The 27,181-nt window shown below is 35.9% G+C and overlaps 3 protein-coding genes across 3 annotated transcripts in view; 2 read left to right on the plus strand and 1 right to left on the minus strand.

The window, feature by feature from the left end:
- Positions 1-266: 266 nt before the first annotated feature.
- LOC6649886 (serine/threonine-protein kinase 24) lies at positions 267-2,601 on the minus strand. Its single transcript, XM_023179855.2, has one exon. It carries the CDS (start codon positions 2,356-2,358, stop codon positions 493-495), a length of 1,866 nt encoding a protein of 621 aa, XP_023035623.1. The 5' UTR covers positions 2,359-2,601; the 3' UTR covers positions 267-492.
- Positions 2,602-2,797: 196 nt separating this feature from the next.
- On the plus strand, positions 2,798-4,745 carry LOC6649887 (CDP-diacylglycerol--glycerol-3-phosphate 3-phosphatidyltransferase, mitochondrial). The gene is made up of 2 exons (XM_002071947.4): positions 2,798-4,118; positions 4,174-4,745. Exons 1-2 carry the CDS (start codon positions 3,051-3,053, stop codon positions 4,591-4,593), a joined length of 1,488 nt encoding a protein of 495 aa, XP_002071983.1. The 5' UTR covers positions 2,798-3,050; the 3' UTR covers positions 4,594-4,745.
- A 577-nt stretch (positions 4,746-5,322) lies between these two features.
- LOC6649888 overlaps positions 5,323-27,181 on the plus strand; it is a 36,005-nt gene continuing 14,146 nt past the window's right edge. Inside the window, exons 1-2 of the mRNA XM_002071948.3 lie at positions 5,323-5,674; positions 6,769-7,385. Coding sequence (XP_002071984.2) covers positions 7,082-7,385 — 304 coding nt within the window. The 5' untranslated portion in view covers positions 5,323-5,674; positions 6,769-7,081. The remainder of the gene's footprint in view (positions 5,675-6,768; positions 7,386-27,181) is intronic.

Here is a 27,181-nt window from a genome sequence, read left to right on the forward strand (position 1 = left end):
TATCGGTTGAAGTTGCCCTCAATGGTTCGACGTTGGGTCCGAATGTTCGACTTATCGGTTGGAGTTGCACTCTTTGGTTCGACCTTTCAACTAGAGCGCCAAATTTAAAAATATTTTAGAGTTTAAATTAAATTAAAAAAATTGTATTCTATATCGAGAGTCGCCAGGTCAAACAAAAGCTAAAATTATTAAATTTCGAATTTACTTACATATCATTCCATGTCTTTTTCCTGCTTTTATTTGCCAAATTAAAAAAATATTTCACATATTTTATGCATTAGATTAATATTGCAGATAAACAAACGGATACATATATATATATTATATGCTTAAATAACTTCAATTGAAATACATGTACATTTCTACTCCCCATTGGCCACTAATTGTCGGAATATGTAGTTGTAGTTGTTGGGGTTTCTGTTGTTTTTCGTTAATTTTTTCGATTCTAAATATATATTTTTTTAGTTGTGGAATTTTTTGCTGCTACTGCTTTTATTTGCGATGGCGAATAGTGCGATCCATAATATTATTAATGCGTGTCTCGGAGTAGCCCGGAACCAGCATGTGGATCAGTTCCTTCATGAACAGATCACTAACGCCAGGGCTAGAGCGCTCGGCCAGCTCGAAGACGGATTTAAGGTCACCAATGTCGCCCAAATTCTTGTTATTGCCGATCCCAACTCCGCCGCCCATGCTGCTGTTGTTGCTTGAATACTTTCTCTGAATGTCGGTCAGTACGGGGAAGAGGAAGTTGTTCAGGCAAGCGCTATTGGTTTGCATAAGACGTTGTCCAGATGACGGCTGCTGTTTCACATGATTCGAATCCTCGTTAGCGGCATGGAATGATTCACGTTGGCTGCTACGACGCTGCTGTTGCTGCTGCTGTTCGATAGTATTCAAATTAAGACCCAGTGAGGAGCGCCTTTCCTCGACCTGATCTATGAAGGCACCAGCAGAACGGCTCTGACGCAATTCCGGCTTGGAGCTGGAACGCTTTTGCATCAGCTCGCTGGCAGAGGATGAAGTGCTGACCACCGAACCAGCTGCTCCAACAGCTGTGGATGAAGATGAAGCTGCGGCCAAAGATGAAGCCGGAGCTGCAACTGGTACAGGTGTGGCATTTAACATGGTTGTAGTGGCATGTTTGTTGTTTAAATTATTGTTGTTATTGTTGTTGTTGCTGCTGCTGCTGTTAGTCGAGGCAGTGGTGCTGCCACTGCTGCTGCTATTGTGATGATTTGTCGTCTCATTGGAGCTGGCTGTCGTAACTGAAACACCGCCTCCACTGCCACCTGGAGAGTGTGTGGTCTGCATCAGCTTCTGCATGGTAAGCTCATGCTCCTGCAGCTGAAAACTATTAACTCCAGCTCGAGGAGCACTATTGATATGTAGCCCCTTGACGGTCATGATCCAGGGTTCATCTTGGCTGCTGCCACCCTGCTTTGCATCCGAATCGGAATCAGAGTTCTCCGACTCGGTTTCGCTCTCGTCACCCTTGGACAGCTTCCACTTCTTAAAGCGATCTATAAGATCAATCAAATAGGCATTCTTTTTGGCCTTCTTAATGAATGGGTATTTGAGCAGCTCTCTGGCAGTAGGACGATTCTCGGGGTCCTTGTTAAGGCAAGCCTCGACAAAGTCCTTAAAGGACTTGGTATAATTGCCGGTAAGCTGGGGCGGATTATTCTTCGGTATGAGGAAAAGCACTCGCATCGGATGCAATTCCGAATTTGGCGGTTCACCCTTTGCCAGTTCAATAGCTGTGATTCCCAGCGACCAAATGTCCGCCTTGGAGTCATACTGTGACTGCTTGATCACCTCTGGTGCCATCCAGAAGGGGGTGCCCACAAAGGTGTTCCGCTTTGAGGTGGTATTTGTCAACTGACCAGCCACGCCAAAGTCCGCTAGCTTAACATCGCCCAGTTCGCTTAGCAGCACATTGGCCGCTTTAATGTCGCGATGCAACTTGCGTTCAGAGTGCAAATAGTCCAAGCCCTTCAGTACCTCACGCAAGATGATGCCAATGTGCATTTCCTCGAAGGAGCCAGCCTTCATCAGATCCAAAGCCGAACCACCACCCAGGTACTCCATGATAATCCACAGTTTGGTACCCTTGAGAAAGGAACCATAATACTTGGTGACATAAGGCGAATCGCATTGCGATAGCACCATTATCTCCTGCTGGATGTCATCGATCTCATCCTCAGCCTCCTCCAAATCGATGATCTTGATGGCGACGACCTGCTGGGTGCGATTATCAATGCCCTTAAAGACCTCACCAAACGAGCCTTTGCCAATGCGCTCCTGCTTGGTGAAGATCAACTCAGGATCGACTTTCTCTGTCCATGACATAGACATGGTTGCGTTGCCCGTTCCCCGTTCCCGTTCACCTTGCCAATTTCTCTTTTCTTTGTTCTGGATGGGGCTTATAATGGTTCGATTTTGGGACTTAACAGGTCTGTTCTTCACCAAATTGATAATCTTTTCTGTCGGGGTGGGGGGCGCTGGCACTGGCACTGAATATTTTCTTTTGACTTGAATTGACTAATAATTTTGCTCACGAAGCCTGCCAGTGTTGTTAAATCGGTGGTGTGTAATCGATAATTTTTATTTTACAAGTACTTTTATACACAGAAAGTTTATTTATTTTGCAATTATCTCATCAAATGATCAATGCGTCGTAGCTATCTAAAACCACATTAAATGTAAACAAATATTCAAAACTTTGTTATTCGATACAGCTGCTGTTTAGTTTTCATCACTAACGTTGTATTAACCAACACTTTTCATTGCCATATGTAAATATTTACCAAAAGTTTGGTACTTAAAAAATACCGCAAAAGTTTGCCTTGTAAAATAAATCAGTTGCGTTTCGAATCAATTGCCAGCTAATGAATGAAACTGAACATTAACTCTGGATCCAAGGGCAGTGAAAGATGCACCAACAGCTGGTCAATTTCCAGAAATCGTCATAAAGCAAGTAAACAGAAGTCATCTGTTCTAATCCATTTCGATTCCCAATCTGCATTCCTGTACCCACCGCTTCCAAAATGATGTTGTACCTGCGACGCTTTTTTAGCCAGGAGCTGGCCCCGACCACGTCGAATGATTTTTTCGGTTGCCTGCAACAGACACCGCATCTGTTATCCTCGAATACTTTTGCAGGAGCACCCGCACTGGAGAGTCTCTCGTGGTTACACAATCTGGCGCCATGCTTCCCCCTAAGCGGCGATCAGATTCAGATTATTCAAGAGCCGCAGAATTTTTACGAAACGCTGGTTCAGCGCATAACCCGGGCCAAGCGACGCATTGTTTTGGCCAGCTTATATCTGGGCACAGGACAGCTGGAAAATGCCTTTGTCCAAACGTTGCGTCACCGTCTACAAAGTGAATCCAAACTGAGGCTGAATGTTCTACTGGACTTTACGCGTGGAACACGTGGTGCCCTCAATTCAAAGACTATGCTAGTTCCACTGGTCAGAGATTTCGCTGACCAAGTGCAGTTTTCCCTCTACCATACACCCGACTTAAGGGGAATCACCAAGCGCCTGATTCCGCCCAGATGGAACGAACTGTTGGGACTGCAGCACATGAAAGTCTATCTAATGGACGACACCGTGATCATATCGGGAGCCAATTTGTCAAATGATTATTTTACCAATCGCCAGGATCGTTATATCTTGATTGAGGACAAAGCTCTGGCAGATTTCTATGCCCAGTTGATAGAACGAGTGCAGGAGTTCAGTCTGGCTGTGGGTCCAGATGCCACTGAGGGTCTGCATCGTAATTGGGCTATCTTACCCTATGAGGGCACCAAGGACCAGTTTATCCGTCTAGCTAAGAAGCGCATAACCGACCTAGTCCAAGAGACATTTAAGCGTCAGGCACAGCTTAAGGATAAGCTAACCCAGGCGGATACTTGGGTATTTCCTTTGGTGGAAATGGGACAAATTGGCATCCATCATGATAGCGTAGTGACAAAGCGACTTTTATCGAACTGTATAGATGGTTCAAGACTCAAACTGGCCACTGGATACTTTAATCTTACACAGGAATATATGGACACCATTACTCACAAATGCCTAGCACAGTGCAGCATTCTGATGGCCCATCCCAATGTAAGTACAATTTTATTATTATGCATTTTATTATATTTTGGTCACATTTCTGCAGGCCAACGGCTTCCAAGGAGCCAAAGGACCCGCTGGCGGAATACCAGCCGCCTACACCCTCATCGCAAAGAGTTTCTACGAGAGTCTCGTGCGTGGCCGACAAAATCATCGTGTTAACTTTTTCGAATATGAAAAACCCGGTTGGACCTATCATGCGAAGGGATTGTGGTACTACCTCCCACAAACCACATTACCAAATCTCACTCTAATCGGCTCTTCGAATTTTGGTGAGCGCTCCGTAAACCGGGATCTGGAGACACAAGTGTGCCTGGTGACATCCAACAAGGATCTCAGCCAACGTCTACAGGCGGAGGCTGATCGTCTGTACGACTTCTCGCAGACAGCAGAGCATCAAATTGTTCAGCGTCCAGTTCCCCGTTGGGTTCAGGCAGTTGTCCGCATATTTAGGAATTTTTTTTAGCCAATTTGAAGAACATTGTAGTTCAATCCTAGTTTTCTTTTTTTTAATTGTTTTTGTAGCTAATTGTTAGCCGTTTGTTTAAGAGTGTGCCTGTTTTTTGAATGTACTTTGTTAAAATTTGAAAATAATAAATTTTTAATGGTATCAACTAAGGAAAATAAGCATTAATGTCTCCCTTCTAAAATTAATCAATAATTGATGTTTCAGGTTCTTCTTTTTAACGGGTTTTGAATATATTTATAACATATAATTTCTTTTTTAATTTTTCAGTTTGAGCTGCTATAGATTTGAAAAATGTTTTCAACTCACTTGGCAGTGCTGCCAAGCCTTTTAAATAGCTTGGTAGTGCAAAAAATTGTTTAAAGCTAGGATTCTCGCATCCCGCTAGTTTCAAATTTTATCCGAAAAAGGCTAAAACACTGACCAAATAGCCAAATGTGGCTGAGCGAATTTGCGTTTTGGTTGGGCGAATCCAATGTTCGACTCCATTGCTCGATGTTCGACTCAATTGCTCGATGCTCGCCGATTTCGCTCGATGTTGGATACGAATTTCGTATGACCGCGCAAGTTTAATCGATAAATGAAATATTTTCGCCATCTGGCCACTCTCAAAATATAAAGTAAAGCTAGTTTTTCTTGAAAAACAGCTATAATTTCCGCTAGCCGCTATTTCTGTTGCAACCCACTAGATCTAGTGGGAAAATAGCTAAATTGGCAGCACTGCCGTGTATCGCGGGATTGTTGTTTTTGTTTTCGAAGTGAGCGGTTGCGCGATCGGTTGTTGAAAAATTCGAAAATCCAGAAAATCTATTGCAAATATTACTGATATGTAATGATTAATGAATAGATTAAAAAAAGTGCTGTGCTAATTTATATCAGTGCCTGTTATTGCTGTCTGCAAATCACGGTGATCAACAATTTACCGCTATTCGAAAACAGCAGCTAAACAAGAAGAAAATAATAAAAAAAAAACTCTGCAAGGCAGTTTTAATTTGATAATAACAAAATAGAAACAGTGATTTAATAAAATAAAGTGTCAATCGAAAAACAACTGCTCGAAAATGTTTAGAAAATAAAAAAGGTACAACTCGAAACAAAGCCAGACAAAGATTGCACTTGCTTTGTTTGTTTAATTTATTGTGCTGTTGCTGTAGCTTGCTTTTGACCGGATATTAATTCAATTTGTTTGATTGTTTTGCTGATGTCTGAATTTTTGGTTAAAACTCGTTTTGAGTTTCTGTTGTTATTGTTATTTTTGCTTTTAAGACAAATTAAAAATATCTTCTGAGTAGGACTCTAAGGCATTTCCTCTCTTTGTGTCTCTCTCTCTCATAAGAAACATGTGTGCACAAGACCAATAACATAACGGCATTTGCATTGACATTTATGAGCGGCGCTAACGGCGCATCATCATCATCATTGAGAACTCATCCGTGGGCGGGGTGGATTTTTTCCGTATTTTTTGTTGTTGTCCCATTGTTCATTTTGGTTTCCCTTTTATTTGTGGAAATTTTTTGATCCTTGCGCGCATGCCCAGCAGCTTAAGTGGGAGATTTTGTGTGGGAAATTAACATTTATATAGGTTTTAATTGAAATTTCGAAATATACATTAAAATATTTATACCAGCTGTTGGAAATCTGTCATTGTCAGAGAGAGAGACAGAGAGTGGGAGAGCAAGAGATGAAGGGTACCATTTAGATCTGGGCTTTCTTACTTTTTCTTCCTTCCCTGTATGTACATATAGAATATTCTGTCTTTGACTAGAGTCCTTTGTATCAATAGGGAGAAAAATTGACAACCAAAATTATACATATAGTTATTTAGTTATTAGTTAGTTATTTCCGAAATATTCAAAAAGGCTTACAAAATTGGCTAACAGCAAAAAAGGCAAAAGCAAAAACCAAAAATTGAATACAAGATATGATCCTAGCCCTAAAACCAACACATGGTTATACTCCTTCAAATATCGAATATCTTAGTGAAAATAAAACTATTTTACATAAAAAATAGGTAAAAACATATAATTTCGACCTCGAATTGAGATTTAGCCGTTCATAATCAATGAGAAAAGTGTTCAGGGGTCTGAGTTTTGTTGTCCTGTGCTATAGATTTTCCACAAACCCATCCTTTAGACATTATTAGACTGAATGTTTTCACCTTTCTTATCTTTTCAGTGCGATCTGATCTGGTGACACATATTTGCATGGATCCATACTACTATACTGGAGTGACTCGACTTCATCTTGATTCTAATTGCTGACACACATAATTTTCTTAACTGCGGCAGAAACGCCGACAACTAATTGAGTTTAAACGGTGATCTGAACCTTCCCCCGTCTTAAACTAATTTAATTGTTTTTTATTTTCGCGCATTGTGTTTAATTGAAAGTGTCACACGTCGTTTGAATTATAATTTCGAATTTGTTTTTGTGTGTATTGTATTTGTGCAAGTGTGTGTAAATGTAAATGTAAAAAAACGGCACAAATATGTGGCCAAAAAAATCGGCTCAAAGTGAAATGTGCAACTTTAGTTTGATGGTATTTATGTTCTTGGGGGCGGCTCAAGGTGCCACACCCTTTGCAAAAGAGTATCGAAGTGCAGGTCTCTTCAAGGGTAATACTCTAGTGGATTTGGATGCATTAACCACCCTAGACATGGCCCCCGAGAAGCTACCAATTACCAGTACTAGCTCCAGCAGTGGCAATGCCAATGACAATGGATTTGGAGATAATTCTATGGCATTCAAATCGGAATCATCGGTTGTTTTGCCTGGGGTGCAATTAAATGCAGGTAATTAAAACATTTTATTCATTTAATGTTATGACTAAGAAATATTTAAAGCAAGTTAAGTAAGGGAATTAAAATTGTTGGTTAGATCAAAGCATATAAGTTTCCGTAAAGCTTTATTTGCATTTTCAAAAGTAGTTGGGAAATGTTTATCGAATGAATAAAATTTATTTCAAATAGTAATTAAAGTTACTATAATATATTGATGTAGCCCTTTATTAATTCAAGCGACTGTCTTTTTTTTCCATTCATGTTTTTTTCCTTTAAACTTATCAATTGGATTCTTCTTTAATTAAAAGGCATGAAAAAGGAAATGTTCTCTCAGGTATACACACACACACACACTCACACTTTTATTGCATATGCCTGTGTAGAAGACCGGCGCTTATCTAACCTTATCTTGCAACACTTTTCCTGTCTTGTACACAGCGTTCTGTTGCCTTTCTTTCGGGGTTTCGGTTTTATTTATGACCTGAGCGCCTTGGCGGCATCATATTTCAAAAAAATTTAAGCGAACAAGTGTCTGATGGTAGAAGACATAAGCGTAGTTGGGATTTGTAATTCAGGGGACGGTCTGAATTCGAAAACTTGAATGGTATAACTAATATTAAGATCTATGAATAAGCAAGGAATATTTTAGGTATATAATTCTTAGAAATCATCGATTTATGCCTCATTAAAGGCTTTAATTACTGTTGATCTGTTGGAGTAAAGTTTACTAAAGTATCCCTATTCTACGTCCATGGGTTTTTGGTGTTTTTTTTTGAGTGTCTTTTGTCTCTTGCCCCGCTGTTGTGTGTCTGTTGTATGGTAATTCAATCGCTGCACTTGAGAAAGGTAGCCCAGAGAATAAGGGAGAATAAAAAAAGAGATATGTATGTATGCACGTATGAATGATGATGCCCCATACAGACGCCAGCTGGAGAACCAGGATGTCAACCACAGGAGCATTAGTCGGTCGTTTTCAGTGTATTGCAATTCAGAGATTTGGGCACGCTCAACACATCCGCTGGAGTAATTTTCTTGCCTCATTATAACAAGATTAAAGTGTAATCGAAATGAACGTGTATGTGTGTGTGAATGAACCTGATTGTCTGCCCTCCTGGGGGTTTCTACTTCTCTTTTTTGGGGTGAGGTTCTTCGAAGCGCCAAAGTGCGAACTTCCTGTGTCTGCAGAGACGCAACAGTGAAAGGAATCGGACCAGAGGTTATATTTACCTTTCTATATTTGTTTTCATTCTTTTTTCTCCTTTTTTTGTATAAACTTTACGTTCTCTCTTGTCTCTTGTTCCTCTCTGTGAGCTTTGTTTTCTTTCTTATTTATTTAAATGTCATTTAAGCCGCTTTAACTCTTAAAAACTGATGTCTTTTTGGCTGCATTCTCTGATTTGGTTGTTGTTCATTTTTGTTTTGTTTTTTTATGACATTTTTTTTAATGCTCATTTTATGAGCGTGAAAACGAAAGTACTTTCGTTACTGTCTCTCTGTCTGTCTGTACGTCTGTCTGACTGTCGGCCTTTTTCTTTGGTTTAAAAAATGAACTTAAAACGTATATTTGTATGACTCTGCAGCATTTCGTAAATGTGTCATAATTAAAGGGTACAAGCAAGAGGCTTGACATTTTTTATACCCTTTCCGTTGATGATGATGAGTGTGAGTAAGCGATTATACATACCTTTATGTGTGTATGTATGTAAATTATGTGCAGATTTCAAGGTAATGGCACAACCTTTTTTTTTTTTAGTAATATTATATATTCTTTGCAAAAAGTGTTAATTTCTAAAGATATTAGCCCCAGTTTTGGAGCCGTTAAATTACTTTCATGGTCTCATTTTATCATTATTTTCCAATTCCTCGACTTTTACTCTGATTTTATATTTGATTTTAAGCTCCCTTAGCATGGCTACCTGCGATCCATTGGTTGGCTTTTTTTTTTTTTTACAGATATAAAAGGCTTTAGGCAATGACCATAAAATTTTCTGCAAAGCACGCAAACTTTGGCCCAGACCAGGCGAAGACCAGTTTTTTTTTTGGTTGCTGTATCTTTTATTTTTGGTAGCATTTAAGACGAAGTCGGAGTCGAAGTCGACAGGCTGTGTACAGTACAGTACGCAGATCTTGGCAGGAGGTGGCAACTCTTCAGCTTGTATTTTTTCTTGCTCCCAATTCTCCGTCTCTCCATCTGTCGCCCCGCATCTCCATCTGTTGGATGGAGTGGAACAAAAAGATAGCCGACGATCGTAAAAACCTAAACGGCTAAAGAATTTATGTGACTCCAGAGACTCTCAGGCTTCCACAGAGAGACGTCTTTCTTTCGTTCTTTCTCTCTATCTCTATCTCTTGTTGCTCTATCTTATATCATTTAGGGTCTTCTTTGTGTGTGTGTGCCCAAGAGTTAGGGAAGAGTATGCTTAGCGTTAGATAACAGTCAAGGTTTCTGTCAGTTTTTGTTGTTGTTCTTGTATGGCATGCAAAATTCTCTCCCCCCTAGAATCGAATGCAGTTTCTTTTTTTGTAGGCACAGAAATAAATCAAAGTCAGGTAGAAACTAGCTAGATAGAGAGAGCGAGAGAGAGAAAGAAAGAGACTTCCAACTGACAACTGAAATGTAGCGCAAAGTGCGAAATATCCCACAGAGCATTGAAGCGGCAATGAACTCCCTTCGTTTACCTATATGTATATATATATACCAGACATCTGCATCGTTAACGCTGGCACGCTAATTTGACGAAAGCCTATTTCATGCACATTTCGATTTGGTATGCCCAGAGTGATGCATCCGAGGCACCTCACACACACACACCTTACACCTTACCCATTTGAATGTATCTAACAGGTAGTTTATAACACTTTAACCCAAGGATTTCTATTCACCCCACCCCCCGCTGCGTTTTGTCCATTGTTGTTAACACCTTTTGCAAAAATAGGTGGAAAAAAAACTATTCATGCACCTTCATATCTTAGATTTTTCCCAATTTTATGTTCATTCAATGCCCCCCATCTCACCCCTCATAGACCTATTCCCACTCCATGCCTTTCCAGAAGACAGGGTTTCGTTTTTTGTGTGTTTTTGTTTATTTTAGCAATCGTTTGTTGTTGTTGCTATTTATTTGTTTTGATGCTTTTTTCTTTTATGAAAAACATTGTGCAAGACATTGGATTAATTTTTGTTGTTGTTGTTGTGTTCATCAACTTCTTTTGGTTATTTGTTTATCGTTATCGATTTCATTTTGCTCTTGTTGTTGTTGTTGTTATGAACTTTTGGCCAAAGTCATTTATTGTTAGTTTGTTTTTCTTTTATCTTTATCCCGCCCGCACTATGGCTAATCAAAAGTCCATAGTTTACATTGAAATATGGCAACAAGAGGATCGTCGTTTTGGTTTATAATTTCTGAATTGTTGAACTCAAGGGTTATGTTTATTTTCAGGATCAGAATCTTTGCGAAAGAGACAAATATTTTAGTCCTAACTAACCAGAGGACGACACAGATCCCAAGTTTTGGGTCTATCAATTTCAATTTCAAAGTTTTTAATATATAATTACCTTATTAAATGCCAAAACTTTTTATTTTTTTGTATAAATTTTGTTAAAATAGTTTTAAATTTCTTTTTTTGAAGCACAAATTGCACTAGACGCTTGAATTTGGTTTACTTTTTGAAAGCATTGTGGCCTAAACTCATTGCACTTTAGCTTAACCATTTATTATCTATATATACACACACATACATACGCATCCATATATATTTGTAATAATGATTAAGTAAATGAGCAAATTTACAGATTTTTATCAAGCGAAAAACAAAGCATTGTGTGTACACATGGTTAACAAACAATAGACAACAAGCCAACAAGCAAGTGCAACAAAACGTACCAACAAGCCATGTTGTTGCCACCTACGTCGAGGCTGTAGTGAATGGCCTGAAGAAGTAGAAGGCAAAAGAAAATAGACATGGCCATAAACAGGTGTTGTCTGTCTGACTGTGCCTACGAAAGAGTAACTAACTGTCTGAATCTATGCATTTACCAAAACGTCTTTTCTTTGCACTTGAACCACCACCACCACCAAAACCCCCACGACCCACCCACCCACTCAGCAAACAACACGCAGTTAAAAACTGAAACAAACAATCGTCAAGACAAAAGCCAACTTTCGATTAGAAAGAAAGTCTTAAGTAAGAAAAAAAAAGTGAATGTGAACAACAAAAAATACAAAAATTAGAAATCTTGTTATAGGCTGTAAAAATATGACCATAAAAATCTAAAATTAAAAGAAAAAATCAATTTTTATTTTCTCTCTCTTTTTGTCTCTATGCTCGGTGAAGAAAACAAAACCAAAAATGCTGTGGGTGGGCGTTGATTTCTTGTCGATTGTCTCAAGTCTCTATCTCTTCAAGCTAAATTTGAAATTTCTCGACATGATTTTACAGTTTTTTTTTTCGTCGTTTGATTTTTAAGAATTGTAATTTGATTTTGCCATAAACATAAATTGAATAGCGACACATTTGAATTTAAATTTGAAATTTGTTCTCGATGCGGGCAGCAACAACAACAACAACAGATGCAGATGCCAATGCACATAAGAAGAGAATTATTATTATTGTGGCGTTGATTTTATTCCAACATCCCACATATATTGTATGATGGTTCACATTATGCATCCATCTTTGACTAATTGAAATAGAACATCATCGCATGGGCGTAGTCTAATCAATTTAATCATTGAAGAGTCATTAAATTTGAATGGATTTATTAACATATATGAATATAAACTAAAACTTTGAATTTCCAATCCTTAACGCTCATTACTTTATATAGACAACAAGAGATCCCTAAATTCAGAGGATGCCTAAGGCCAATTTATATGAACCATTTAAAAAAGTATGTTTAAACGCTCTGATTCGAAATCTTGACAAATTCTTTAGTGGTACTCCATCTTTTCGATTGATTCTACATACATATATATTGCCTTTAACGTTATATTTGTCGGTTCCGTTCAATTTTTATGCTTTATCTTTCTAAAATAATAAAACAAAGCCAAGTTTTCATGAGCCATGATTATAACGATTCTTCTTCTACTTTTTCGGTTCTCTGCAGTGTCAATATCTGACCAATTGCTCCTCCTCAATCTAGCTACGTCCATGGATAGTTTATAACAGATGTTTTATTTCATGATTTGAGTTACGCTCTGTCTTGCTTTTTATATCTTTTCTTTTCTTCTCAAAGGAGGAGGCACTGAGAAGGTAAAGTCATAGATGGACTGGGAATAGGAATAGGAATGAGAGACGAATGAGAATGGCTGACATTTGAACTTCAGGCGCGCAACCGCAAAATGTTTAAGAAAAGTTTTTTTTTGTTGGTAGGGAACACACTCCAACACACACATTAAGACACGATGAATAAATAATGTTTTTTTTTCCTTTCATTATTTTCCCAGTGAAACACCAAATTGTAGGTGTGTGTGTGTGAGTGTGTGAGTATGTTTTCTTTATACAATGACCTAGAAATTTGGCTTTCTTTTTGGCCAAAGGGGTCTTTTGTTGTTTTATCTTGTATGCACATGTTCAACACAGCATCATAAATTAATGGAGTTTCGGTTTAGAGCTAAAACCTCAAGATGTGTTCAATAAATATACAATACAATATAGTACGATATATCTCCATATCTCTATATATACATATGTATGTATGTAGTAGTTCCTGGGAGACTTTTATCTGTGTGCAATATAAGCAATCTATTTTGAGATTTATGCCTATATAAGTATATATGTTTGAGGTTGATGGATAATGAAAACTTTTTACCTTACAGTCCTGCTAAATCATATATTGAATACTTCTTTATTAGACAAGAATGAATTAATGACTGTTTTTAATAACTTATTTTATTTCTAAACACTTGTATTTAAAACTTGAGTTTAGTGACCTTGTTTTGATCGAATGAAATTTCATTGAAACGTGTTTGAGAAATTATGAGAAATTATCAGAAACAAACGTCAACTTTATTATTTACAAAATGTATAATTGATTAAGAAGATCTTTGAAAGACGTTTTGTTTATGATTAAAGTTTTTAACAAGGTAATAATAACTGCCTTGCCTTGATCTTTTCAGCTTGCAACGTTTAAGTGTTTTTCAAACCAAGTTCATAATATGCTAAATTTGTTTTGAATTCATATATTAGAGTTTTTAAAGGAGGATATGTATGTATGTAATAAAGTCAAATGGCTCTTTCTTAGTTCAGCCATTTCTTGGATAGTTTCCTTCAAGTTGCACCTGCAAATTGTTTAAGTAGATGGCAGCACATAAAACTTATAACCTAAAGTACTTTAGATTAAGCTTTAGCTAAATTTATCCTACATTTCGTTTGGGTGGTCATATAAATAGATCTCACACGGAAGTCAAACTCAAAGCCATAATTATTGGCTATAAAAAAAAGGTGAAATAAAATTTGAAACAATTGCTTCCGCACTGAACGATTTGTCATGGCAACACCCTAAGGCGATCCTCCTCCGCCTCGTCATCTTCTTTCTGTTTCCCTGACACCTTCGTGAAGTGGAGGTGCCATGTGAGACATACTAAGCAACAAGGGGAGTTTAATATTAACTTTACCCAACTAAATCGATCATTCAGATGAAAAGGCTGATGCCGACAACGACGTTGCCAATAAACAGTCAATTATTGCAGACGGACAGAGAGACAAGTGCATAAAATTGTAATTTGTTTTTGTTTTGTTTTTGCTTAAGGCACTTGCTCCATTCATCAAGCAGTCAATTCATCAGTTACGAATTACGCAAATGTGGCCAACAGCAAAAAACAGAAAAAGAAAACGAAATTTGCATTCGCAGCGGGGGCAAGTGAGGTAAGGAAAATTCGCTCTATCTTTCACGTTGTTCGTCTCTAATGCAAACGCCGTTTGTCTGTTAATTTATGGCAATTTAATGAAAATTACCTGTTTGCCTCTGTGTCTGAAGAAGAAGAAGAAAAAAAGGTGTTCCCATCACCTGTATCATCATCGTCATCTCGACATCATCATGCATGACAACGATCGTTTAGTGGTTGCGACTACTGAATATCTTTTTTGTTGTTAAACATCTTCACTAAGCCGCTTATAAGGCAGTTTCCTACCTCCCCCCACTCCCTAAAAATGATTTTCTTTTATTTATTTTTCTCTTTCTCTCACTCTATGTATTTTTGTCGCAATATTTTGAATGTAGCCAAAGAAAAAGAAAAATAACCAAAATATTTTGGGTCATTTTACATGTAAAATGTTTTTTCTTACAATAAAAATATATGGCAAAACATACACACATACACACATACATACAAATGTATTTATTTACGAGGGCTTAGTCGGTTTTTTTTTTTGTTGGCGCCAATGAAAAGATTTCAACATTAAAAGATATTTTTGTATAACTTGTTTGAATTTTTGGTCATAAAATGGATTAGTTTATTTGCAGACTAGAAAATTGTTTTGTAAATTAAAGAGGAAACTTTAAAAAAATTATGATAAAATATTTGCCGGAAACTAAACTTAAAGCTTGTGACCTTTCTGTCTTTGCTAGATAAAACTATTAACCTAATATGAAGTACCTTTTAAAGAGTAAAGAATTTGAATATTGTTCTTATAGTTTTCTAACTAAACAGTTTACGGAATTTATGCTTAAGTAACTGGTTTTCATAAGTGAGTCATTTAAATTATAATAATATAATATATAATTCACTTAATCTGAGTATTTCTATATGTTTGTTTTGCAAGAGGGTTAAAGTGAAATCATCTGAGTCATTGATGATTGAATTTGCTGAGATTTTTCACATAAATATTCAAGTAAAATCAACATCTTTGATTATAAATCTGAAAAGGAGTTGCTAAATGATGATAATAACGGAAATTTCAAGCTTAAATTAAATACAAAAAAAAGTATAAAAATTTAAATGCTAAGACTATTCGTTTCAAAAGGACTTTTTGGCTCTAAAAAGAAGTTTTGAAGATATTTTAAATATTTCTTGTATGTAGATTTTTATTCATTTCAAATGAATATTGTGTAGAAAATACCTTTACATGTATGACCAAAATAAATTCAATGTGTAATCTTTAATAGAACGAAATTGGATAATGTCATCAGAACATATAATGTTTAATTTCGATCTAATGTATATACCATAATGTTGTCTCCAAAGTTAATTTTGTTAAAATATTTATGACGACCAGTGTATGCTGGCCATAAAAATTTATTTTATTAGAGAACAAGTATTGTTCTTAATGATTTTTATTATTGACATCGTTTTTCTTATTATTAAGTATTCCAATTAGTCACTAGTTTCTGTTGGCGATTTTCTAAACTGGTTTCTTATTTAGTTTCCATTTCTCAGTCTTTGCGTCAATTGATATGCAAATCTCACAACATCTGGCTTATCAGCATAAATTCAATCCAATCCAATCATTATCGATGAGAAATATCTGTCTTAGAATCTGAACGCGTGCTTAAGATCTTGGCAGGAGGGTTTTGAATGGCTCTCGTTTTCTATGTTTTGTCATAATTTTGTTTTGAGGGGAGGTTTTCTGCATAATAATATCTTGTTGTATATTTTTCCACACACTTGAAAATAGAATATACCGTTAACATACTAACGTCTAACGGCACTTGATAGGTAGCCCCTTTGTGTTTGCATATGATTAACATTTGGTATGGGACAGGGCGAACAGGTGAACGAACCGCTGGATGACTCTTTGAAATGATCAATTTTGATTGTTTTTTTTTTATTCCTGTGTTGCTTCTTCTTCTTCTTGCTGGCAGGTTGTGGTATTTGACCCTTTTCTTTGTTAATTTGTCTGTCTGTCTGTCTGTCTGTCTGTCTTGTGGCGACATAGGCTATAATCAAATGCTATTTATGATGTACATATTATATAATTTATGCACAATAAATTGTTCAACTAATGAAGCAAATTATTGAGTTGAAAGACCATCAAAAGTTCTTAAAAAAGTAAATATAGAACTTTCACCATTTGACTTTTTGGGTGAACCTCTATCGATCGAGAGTAGAGACACGCCCACACACACACACACACACACACACACCATTAGTTAACTCGAGAATAGAGGAAAAAGTGTTAAAAGAAAATATGTTCACATTCAGAGGCTACAACTTAATTAGCCACAGAAATAGACAGACAACAACAACAACAAAAACTAAACATGAAGCGAGGGCAGAGAACATCAAAATGAACATGAACATGAACATGAAAAAAAAGTTGTACCAAAATTGGTAAAGGCGTCGACTTTTAGATACCTTTTACTTACAACAAGCCAAAGTTAGTTTCAAAAGGAAAATTCGAATCATTTTCAAAAGAAAACATTTGGAAAAACAAGCTAAATTCGACAGATGGATGTAATTAAGTTTCCATTCAGTGCTGATCAAACCGTTATATCTGATCTATCTCATCTATCCAATCTATTCGATTTAACAATTCTAGCTGGGTCTTTTTGTTGTAATTTCTGTATGCATTTTGCTGATATTTGAATATACCCCTATTGAATGAGGGTATAAAAAAGAAAGCCATGTAGACATGTGGCTGGCTGACTGTCTTGGGCTTGTTTAGATAGCCCCCGACATCTCCACCATCTCTCAAAGACAAGAGAGAGAGAAAAAAAAGTTCAACACGGTTGATCGCCCATTAAAAATTGTTATGTGTTGTGTGTTGGTATGATCTTTAAATGAATTTCATGTTTCATTAAGCAATTGAAAAGAACTCACTCATTCGATCACACGACAGAGACAGAGAGTGACAGAGACAGAGAGAGAGAGATCGAGATCTTTCAATCGATCTTTCGATCTTTGATCGCCCTCTCACACTTCTTAGATCTGTCACACACCTTTTTGGAAGAAAGGGGTGGGGGGCTGATAAAAAAAAGTGTGAAGAAGCAATTTTGGCCCATAAATCTTTCAACATTAATGATCTCTCGATCTTTCGCTTTGGCTGGCTGATGATCTATTTTTGCGTACAATAACTGTCAGTTCCTGCCAAAAAGACAACATATTCAGGTCAAAGACTTGAAATATTTACCCGCATCCCGTTTCAAATTTCTTAACTTAATTTTTCCGACACTTTTGTTGTTGTAATTGAAGTTACACCAAAGTGCGGCCCGCACAAAGAATAGTTGGTTAAAGACATGGCCAACAACATTTTGGCCACAATTTGACCACCAACACGCACACACATAAGCACGACAGACGATGATTGATCGTTCGTGTGCCACTCCAAAACTCTAAATAAAACCGTCAGACAGTTCCACTTCAGTTTTACTTCTGTGTTTTGTTTAAAGTTCGCTTTTTTTAATGTCTTTTCAGTGCATTGACATTCAGGTTTTCTTCTTTGGTTTTTTGTTTTTGACCATGGCGAAGCGATTGATAAGTATCTGGTAAATACATATGTATATCGATATCCAGTATCTGCATCTTTAGATTTAAATATAGATGCCAGACGATGGGTCAATGTTTGACCATCTAAACAAGATGTGGGGGGCAGTAACGGATCTTGTGAGCAATTAAATGGATACTTTATGGCTTGAAGTCAAGTTAAATAATTTGGTGGGAGTTACATTAAGTATCCAATGTCATTTGAATGATTATATTGAAAACCTAAACTATAAATCTTTTAGATCTTCACATGGAGATGACCTTCAATTTAGCAAAAATATGTAACAGAGCTTGTTACTATATACATATTAGTTCAGGTACTAGTAAGTTGAGACTTAACGAATCGTTTTTGACTTTGAGTTGCCGCCAGCATAAATAACATTTTCCAGTCATATCAAGTTTCGTGTCTCTTGTTTGGTGTTTGGCCAAGTTAATTGATTGGTTGCCGGGGCTTGGCTCAAAGTCAAAGCCGATGCCGAAGCTAAAGCTGAAGCTGAAGCTGTAGCTTAAGCCGCACTCCCGCAAGTGCTGACATTTGTTCAGTGTCACGACTTCACAAACAGCAGACAAACTTACCAAGACAAGAGAGGAACAGCCGTTTGTTCTATGTTAGAGTCAGTCAGTCCGTCTGGCACTTAGTCAAACAGTCAGTCAGTCATTCATTCAGTGGCCGCCACTCACGACCAACCAGCAACTTTCTTTCGTGCCGCACAATGACAGCAACAGCATCAGCATCATCTAAGGACGGTGGCAGCATCCACATCCACCCAAAGCTCATCATGATGTCATTGATCTTTGGGGGAAACTGCAACAGGCCAACTGCATTGTTCTGAAAGGAGCTGCTGCTTCAGCTTCAGCTTCAGCTTTATCGCCTTCTGTTGATCTGTACAGCTTGCGGTACTTGGTTCAAGAGTCAGCACATCACGACATAGGCAGCAGGCAGCAAGCAGTGTGGCAGATGCAACATGCAACAATTTTTTTCCCCCTTATTTTTCTCTCGAAATTAATTTAACATGAGCTGACAACTAATTTGGCAAGTTTTTGGTTTTTTTTTTTGGCAATTTCCCTTGACCTCTTCTTGCAGTTGATTACAAAAAAAAAACAAAATGTTTTGTTTTTTGTGTGTTGTTGGACATTTTCTATATGGCTTCATATATGCCTGACTTCCAGACAGCTGCAAGTTGGCGGCAGCAATAGCTTTAATAGCCCCCAACTTGACTCTTTCTTTCCTTCTGTTGTTGTTGTTGCTTTTTTTAAGTGTTGTTTTTCAGTTTGCCAAAAAAAACTTGTTTTTAGCCACAAACTGGTTCTACAACGACTGAAGAAGTTCAGCTCTGCGGCCAGAAGAATTTATTTCTAACCTAAGCAAATGCGACTTTATTGGAAAAAAGGCAGAAAAGACAAGAAAAATAAAAGACGCAAAAGACAAACTCAACTAAAATGCTGAAATTGTTTCAAAAGATATTAACTAAATGATAAAGCTCTGGTGCTAGCAGCAGCAGGTAAGGGTTAAACTATTGTGTGCTCAGCCAAGATCTTGTGGTTAGTTCATCATTTCATGCGAAAAACCAGACTACGGAAGTCTGGCAAAAGTTTCATTTCTTTTGGTTCTTGATTCGTTTTTTAAACCTACGTGCCATCATCGGTTGGCCACTTGCTAGCCAAACCATTTGCCACTTTTGGTTTTTGGTCACAATTTCCGCTGAGAATCTGAATCTGAGAGGGGGCCATAAATGAAACTCAAAAAGTACCTTGAAAAACGCCCAAACTCAAACAAACAAATAAAAAAAATGCATTTGCTCATAATGTGTTTAATTATCAGAAACGGAATTCTCTTATTACCAAAATACCAGAACATATATTGGCCATAATAAAATGTGCATAGTTCTAAGCAAAGATCTCCCTTTCTCTAGAGAAAATTTGCTTGGCCCAAGTAGAGCAAGCAAAACATTTAATGGTGGGGAGAAACAACACTTGCTGAACGATTTAATAATTGTAATATAGAAACACATATTCACATTCTTTTTGGCGTTTATAAACGTTTTATTTGTTATACTTTTGTCTTTTAAATAAATTTAATTTTATTTAATACCGGCTTGAGTTCGTGACCAAAAGAAAAGATGTATAACAAACCCGAAAACGAGTTTTTCTATCCACCTCAAAAAGCAATCATTTCTGTTTGAAATCATTCCAAATATAATGGGATTATTTGACAGTGTTTTGGTGATTTAAATTTGCGGTTTTTGTAAATCTTTTTAGTTAAAAAAGGTGAATGGGTGAAAAAAAGAAAAATATTGAGAAATATTACTTAAATATTAAGTAATATTAAGTAGAACTTAAACAGTTTCAATTTTTATATTCAAATCGGTTTTCACCTCTACTACAAATAGGTTCTAGACAGCGTAAAAGAATGGCAGGTTAGAAAAGTTAATTTGGACTATACATATATTATATATTAACAAGACTCTCCTTCCGATGATCATTTAAAAACCTCTGAACTTCCTTGCGTGAGCAATATTTATTAGAGTTAATAATTGCCAACTTTTACTTCTGAATAAAAAATCGATGCTACTAAATTAAAGGCGTAACATATTAATTTAATATGCTCTCTCTTTAAAAATGTGAAAACACGTTAAAATGTTATTGCTAATTGTAATGGCTATTGCCTCATGTATTGTAGAGATGCTTTAATAGTTAATAACTAAGTACATATAGTTTTTACAGTCAGGCAATAAATCGAACATATGTTTGAATCCGGTTGATCAATAACAAAATATGCCAGAGTACACACATACTGTCTATATTTCTACTTATGATTTGTGTAAACAAAAATTTCATTGCATTTTTTATTAGCCAATTAATAAGTCAGTTTCTGAGTTTAACACAAAATCAAATTGATTAATCAGCCATCAATTTAAAGCGATTTTTTTTTTATTAGTTTTGCGAACTAAAAAACCAACTGAAAACTTTGATTAATTAAGGGATTAATAAATTATCATCTTAATATCTTTCTAATGAGCAAAGCTGGAACATTAATTGTAAATAAATGCCAAAAGTTTGACAGGCTTGGCGGAAATGTTTATGTTTTAATGTGTCTATGTATATAGAAAGTATGCCGATCGAGATTTCGAGACTTGTTTTGGCAACATTTCAATTTCGCAAGAACTCAACTCAATTCCACCTCTGCGCCTCCTTCTACTGGTTGGAGTGGTGGTAATTGTAATTGGCTACGTCCACAATCTGTTCTGATCTTGACTGGATATCTCTTATAAATACACTACAATTTATGGTATGCTCTCTCTCTCATTCTCGTATTTGCTGGCGAAAATGAGAACCGTTAAGTGCGCGTGCCTCTTCTGCCTTCTGCCGTCGCTGCCGACTTCGATTCTGATTCTTAATTAAAGGCCATGGTGTGGAATCGCAACAGCATTTGGCGGCATAAAATGTTACCATTTTGTGTTGTTCTCTTTATATACAACAACAACACCAACAACAGCCAAAGCAGCAATTTACACGCCTAAGTAGAAGAAGAAGAAGAAAAAAACGAGCTGAAAGAAATGAAACTTGCTCAATACTTTAAGAGGCCACGATATACCCAAGATATAAATACACTTGAAGAAAAACTAGCAAACGTAAAGTTTACCTTGTGAACATATGTTATATAAAATTTACGAACTACTCACGATAACTTTATCTATTAAAGTTTAATAAACTGTTTAGTAAATCTCTCTACAAAAGCAAATAAATAAAAGGACATACATGTAAAGATGAAATGGACTTAGATTATCCCTCTTATGAGGGAGGCATGTGGCTGCTAAGAAGGAGTGGCATCTCGGTGTTCGAGGAATTGTGCATTCAACAATTAGTTCATCTTACAATAAGCAACCTTTAATATAATGTGAACCATACATATCTTAGCATTCTTAAATGGAAATGAAATAAAGTGTAATAAACTAGAACAAGTAACACATTTTGTTCAGTGTATAACTAATGGGTAAATACAATATATACAGTGGTGGTCAGCGGGTTAGCCCCTTTTTTTTTGTTTAATTTTAAATTTGATTTTCTCGGCTCCTAAGAAATTTAATGAAGAAATTTTTTCAGTTATTTGTTGGTTATTGTATTTAGATGATGACACGTAATTATTGTCATGCCAGCTTTCGAGGTTTTTTTTACAGGTGCGTTTGAAAAAAAATCGGCCCCCAAATGCTGGCCATTAGTTTAGCCCGGTCTTTCCAAAATCTTTAATATTATAGTTAGACATGTGTATTCTTTAAAGAAGTTGTAGATCTAGGTAATCTAAGATAAACTGCATACCAAAAATTTTCATTTTAGCCCCAGTATTTGTTTTGGGGCCGATCGAAATTTCGGGATTTTGTATGTAATTCTTGAGGTCTCTTTGTTTGATGACGTTTTACGATACCAATTTAAACTAAAGTAATATTTTCTTATTCTAAGTATTAAAGTGAATTGAATTTCCCGTCAAATGATACATGTTTCATAAAAATCTGACAAAAATTAGATTGATTTCATCGCCCATACTTTAAAAAATATCCAGGTAAAATAAATTAAAAAAATTTCCCATACATGCGTGCAAAGAAAGAGATGGAAGATGTGTGGGAAATTTTGCTTACCTAGTTTTTTGAAAGTATGGGCGATGAAATCAATCTAATTTTTGTCGGATTTTTATGAAACATGTATCATTTGACGGGGAATTCAATTCACTTTAATACTTAGAATAAGAAATTATTACTTTAGTTTAAATTGGTATCGTAAAACGTCATCAAACAAAGAGACCTCAAGAATTACATACAAAATCCCGAAATTTCGATCGGCCCCAAAACAAATACTGGGGCTAAAATGAAAATTTTTGGTATGCAGTTTATCTTAGATTACCTAGATCTACAACTTCTTCAAAGAATACACATGTCTAACTATAATATTAAAGATTTTGGAAAGACCGGGCTAAACTAATGGCCAGCATTTGGGGGCCGATTTTTTTTCAAACGCACCTGTAAAAAAAACCTCGAAAGCTGGCATGACAATAATTACGTGTCATCATCTAAATACAATAACCAACAAATAACTGAAAAAATTTCTTCATTAAATTTCTTAGGAGCCGAGAAAATCAAATTTAAAATTAAACAAAAAAAAAGGGGCTAACCCGCTGACCACCACTGTATGTATGTATATGCAAGTATATAGTATGTACGATCTATGTATGTATGCAGATAGATATTCAATTTAAACAAATCCGCGTGCCGCCTCTTTGACATTGAATGGCAGACGGTGGCGGCATTCTCTTGATTTCCTCCATAAATTTTCGCCAGTTTTGTAATAGTTTTTATGCATTAATTTTGTTTTCTGTTTTCTGTTTTTTGTTTTGGTTAATGTTTTATGATTCTTGTGTAAATCAATTTGTTTAGCTTGGTTGCCCTTCAAGAATGTTTGGCGCTTTCGTTAATTAATAATGAAGAAACTCTCCGACTGTGTAATAATATACTAACATAAAGTCTACAATTTTGCAATGATATCATCCAATTATCTGAAAAGGGGTGGGTGAGGCCAGTCTACAGAGAGAGAGAGAGGGAGACAGAGATGGAAGGGAGTGTATTGCAATTATTGCTACTCACAGTTTTTGCAATTAGCTGAGTTATTGTTGTTGTTGCTGTTGCTGTTAGTGCATTAGTTGGAAGCAATATTGAATGCAAATCGAATGACTTTCGATAAACAACTGGTTTGCCATCAACCATAAACAGTTATATAATCGAGTATGACTATGATATGACTAATCCTTCACAGCTCCCAAAACGCATTAATACCTTATCACAAGAAAGGAGGGAGAAGAAGTGCCAAAGAGTCATAAAAAAAGCGATCAAGAGCAACGAACTTGTAAAGAATTCTTGAATTTTTCGTATGTTTCTTTCATTTTGATGGCTTTTATGGAAGTGTTGTCCATTTTTTCGAGAGTCTTGTAGAATTTTATATATGCCAAAGGCGTACGTATGGGAAATGTGTGTGTAACAAGTGGAATATTAAGTATACGCATACGGTTTTTTTTTGTTTCGTTGTAGGGGGAAAAACAAAAAGCTTTAAGCTAATAAGATGTTACAACAATGATTCATTCAGAATCTTATACATACATATGTATATATATGTAGGTACATTAAATTGATGTAGTTGAAAAAATTTGCATCTAAATGTGCGAGTTTAAATAGATCAACATGAAAGAAAATGTGATTTTAGCAAAGAAAATGACTTTCGAATGGAGAAACTAACTAAAGAAAAGTGGGAAATAGTTGATTGGTAATTAGGTAAACCATAAAATGTTTAAATCTTACAGGAAACTTATAGAAATTTGCTCCATTCATTTAAAAAATACTTGAAATAAGCTGATCAAATTGAAAATATTACTGATAGATCTTAGATCACTCTCTCTCGCTCTTTCTTTCTTTCTGTGTGTAGTTGTTAGCGGAAATTTTTTTTTATTTTTGGGTTGTTAACTATTCCTCAATGTAACATAATTCGCAGTCTTCTTGTCAACTGTGTTTACACACAAAGAATTTCAATGTCAATATGACATAAAATCCATAAAACAATCACTTTGAATTAAAATCACCGAATCGCCGCAATTGTTCCTGTTCATTGTAGCTGTGTAACTTGAGTCGCAACTCTCTAGAATATTTATTGATTATACATATATGTGTCATACTCTTGCAGAGGTTATTATCAATATATTGTTATGCTTGTAACCCACAAATGAAGAATTTTTCTCTTCCTTAATAAGTAATGAAAATCTAAGTTGATAAGCAACAAGTTTTCTTATGCAAAAGCTTTTTATTAATGCTATTTCAGGGGCAGAGTATCAAAACTTCGTAGCAATAAAGTACTTATACTTTCTTGTTCTCCTTATATAGAAGTATGTATACATTTTACACAATTTATTAACGCATGATTTAATGTTTTGAACTCGAGTTCAAGTTCAGTGAGCATAGTTTGCTGGCTGCTACGACAAATGTGTCTATAAATGTAATTAAAAAATAAAAATTGTTATGTCACGCAACAAAAATACATACATAAAGAAAGGCGGGGGAAGGGGATCGAAACATATTGCACAACCCTTAAAAAAAACTAACAACAAGAAATTGAATGAATGATAATTGAAATTCATGTAAATGTATTTTTGATGAAATATTTTATGCACGTTTTCTACAGATTTTTTAGATTTGTAAATAGCAAAATCAAGCGCCAGTCATGAATGAGTTGCCAAATCAAAAGTAATAACAGTACCTAAAGCAGTTTTTTGTACCCCTTTTTATTTATCAATGAATGACATTAAATTGGCGTGCTAATGAGACAACAAAATCAACTATAAAAACAATTTTCAACAATTTTACATTTTTCGCAACTTTTTGTTTTGCTTTTGTTAATTTTGCTATCGTCAGCGCTTGACCTCAAAAAAGGAGAATGAAACTTTTAAATTGATTTTGATTATTTTTTAAACTTGTTGAACTCAATTAATTAACTAGAGATAAATTTGTCGTGGGTGTCAGCAAGCAGCAAAGCGGTTATAACAACAAATTGCTTTGGGGTCAACAAGTTGAAGGCAACTTAAATATACATACACATAAAGAATAATATAAGAAATATATGTAGCTAATTTTTTGCAACGAAAATTTATATTTTTCTTCTTTAATTTTTCTCATTGCAGGTAAGGCCAGCAGCTTTAGCTCCATGATTTATGTTGAACTTACTTACATACATGGTTGAGAGAGGTCGGAGAGACGAAAGTGGCAAAAAATTTCATCAGTCCATGTGCCAAAATCGCATTCAAATTAACTTGGCTGGCAAAAGAGTAGAAAAAAAGCCAATACCATAACCAAAACCAAAACCAAAACATGTGTCAGCCATGTCAATGCGGTGAATAGGGGGAAACTAACATAAAGTGCATACTTTTACTACGAGGGCTGTACGAACAATTAAAATGAATTTGAACATAATAGGCGACTGTAAGTAATCCCATCCCATATAGCAAAAGGCAAACTCCTTAACTCTTTCATATCATTGACATGAATGAAAACTCTATTCACAGTAATATATCTCTAAAAGCTTATGACTTTTGGTACTCAACATACAACCCACGCAATTTTTGTAAAGTTTTTGCACTTTTCTTTGGAATGGCTCAGGTCGTTTGCTGCTTATCACCAGCCCACGAATCTCTTTAGCTTGAAGTAGATACAAGCATCTGTTTTTCTTTTCTTTTCTTTTTGGTTTTCCCAAATTGCCGGCGGAAATTTCATAATCGTTGTGGCGGTTTGAAAAATTAAAATGTTACATTTATGAAAATGTATTATTATGTCTATCATAAAATTTCATTGAGTGACACTTGCGCGTGGTCTCCCCTCCCCTTCAATCCCCTCCCCTACATGCAGCATCAAAAAGCGAAACCAACATAAAAATCACCACAAATTATTTTGACAGCGGCGATTTACTTTCCCTCTCTATCTCACTTTATTTATCTCCCCCTTTCCATCTTTCCATCCGTTCGCAGCAACTAAGGGAACCCTGCGCTAATTTTGTTGATTTAAGCTGAATTTTTGTGTATTTTTTTTTTATTGTTGGAACGTTGCACATTTAAAAAGCAACAACAACAACAACAAGAGAAGGCAATCGGCGCCGTAAACCGCTGCTGCAATCACTGCCAACGCAGCATAATTAATAATAAATTAAATATTTTTTTTTTTCGTAAAGTGTAAAATCAAGCAAAAATTTGAATTTGTAATTTGTTGGTTTGGTTTACTTTTGTTGCTGTTTTTATTTTGGTGAATTGCAGACTGACCGTCACAGTCATTGCAAGAGTTTGCAATCGTTTCTGTTCACAATTCTGAGCAATAAATGTACATAAGTTAACTTGATTTCTAAGCCAACTAGAAGTCTTTCATTAAATCAAACGAAATTCTTTATATCTTAGGAGATAATGACATTCAAAAAAGTTCATATAGGATGGCATAATTCATAATAATTTTAATAATCAATGGTGAAAATTTAAAAATAATCATGTTTATTTTACAAATTAGTTTGCTCTTCTGTTGATCTTAAGATTAGGGTAAATGGGGGCAGGTGTAGAGACTTAGACTTAAGACCTTTATTATAGACACCGCACTTATCCCTAGCATTGCTTAAATCGATTTTCAGTGGAATTTTTTTTTTATTATTACCAAGAAATTATTGCCCAAAAAAATAAAAATATACAAGGCTTGATGCCACTTCTTGAGTGGAACGAGAGGGCAGACAGCAGGCAATGTCTGCAAACTATCCAAAGACCCGCATATGCTCAGAGCTGGAAAACAAATATTTTCACACATGTCAGAAACAGAAATAAATATT

Source organism: Drosophila willistoni, chromosome 3R (assembly GCF_018902025.1).
Source record: "Drosophila willistoni isolate 14030-0811.24 chromosome 3R, UCI_dwil_1.1, whole genome shotgun sequence".
Taxonomy (NCBI): Eukaryota; Metazoa; Arthropoda; class Insecta; order Diptera; family Drosophilidae; genus Drosophila; species Drosophila willistoni.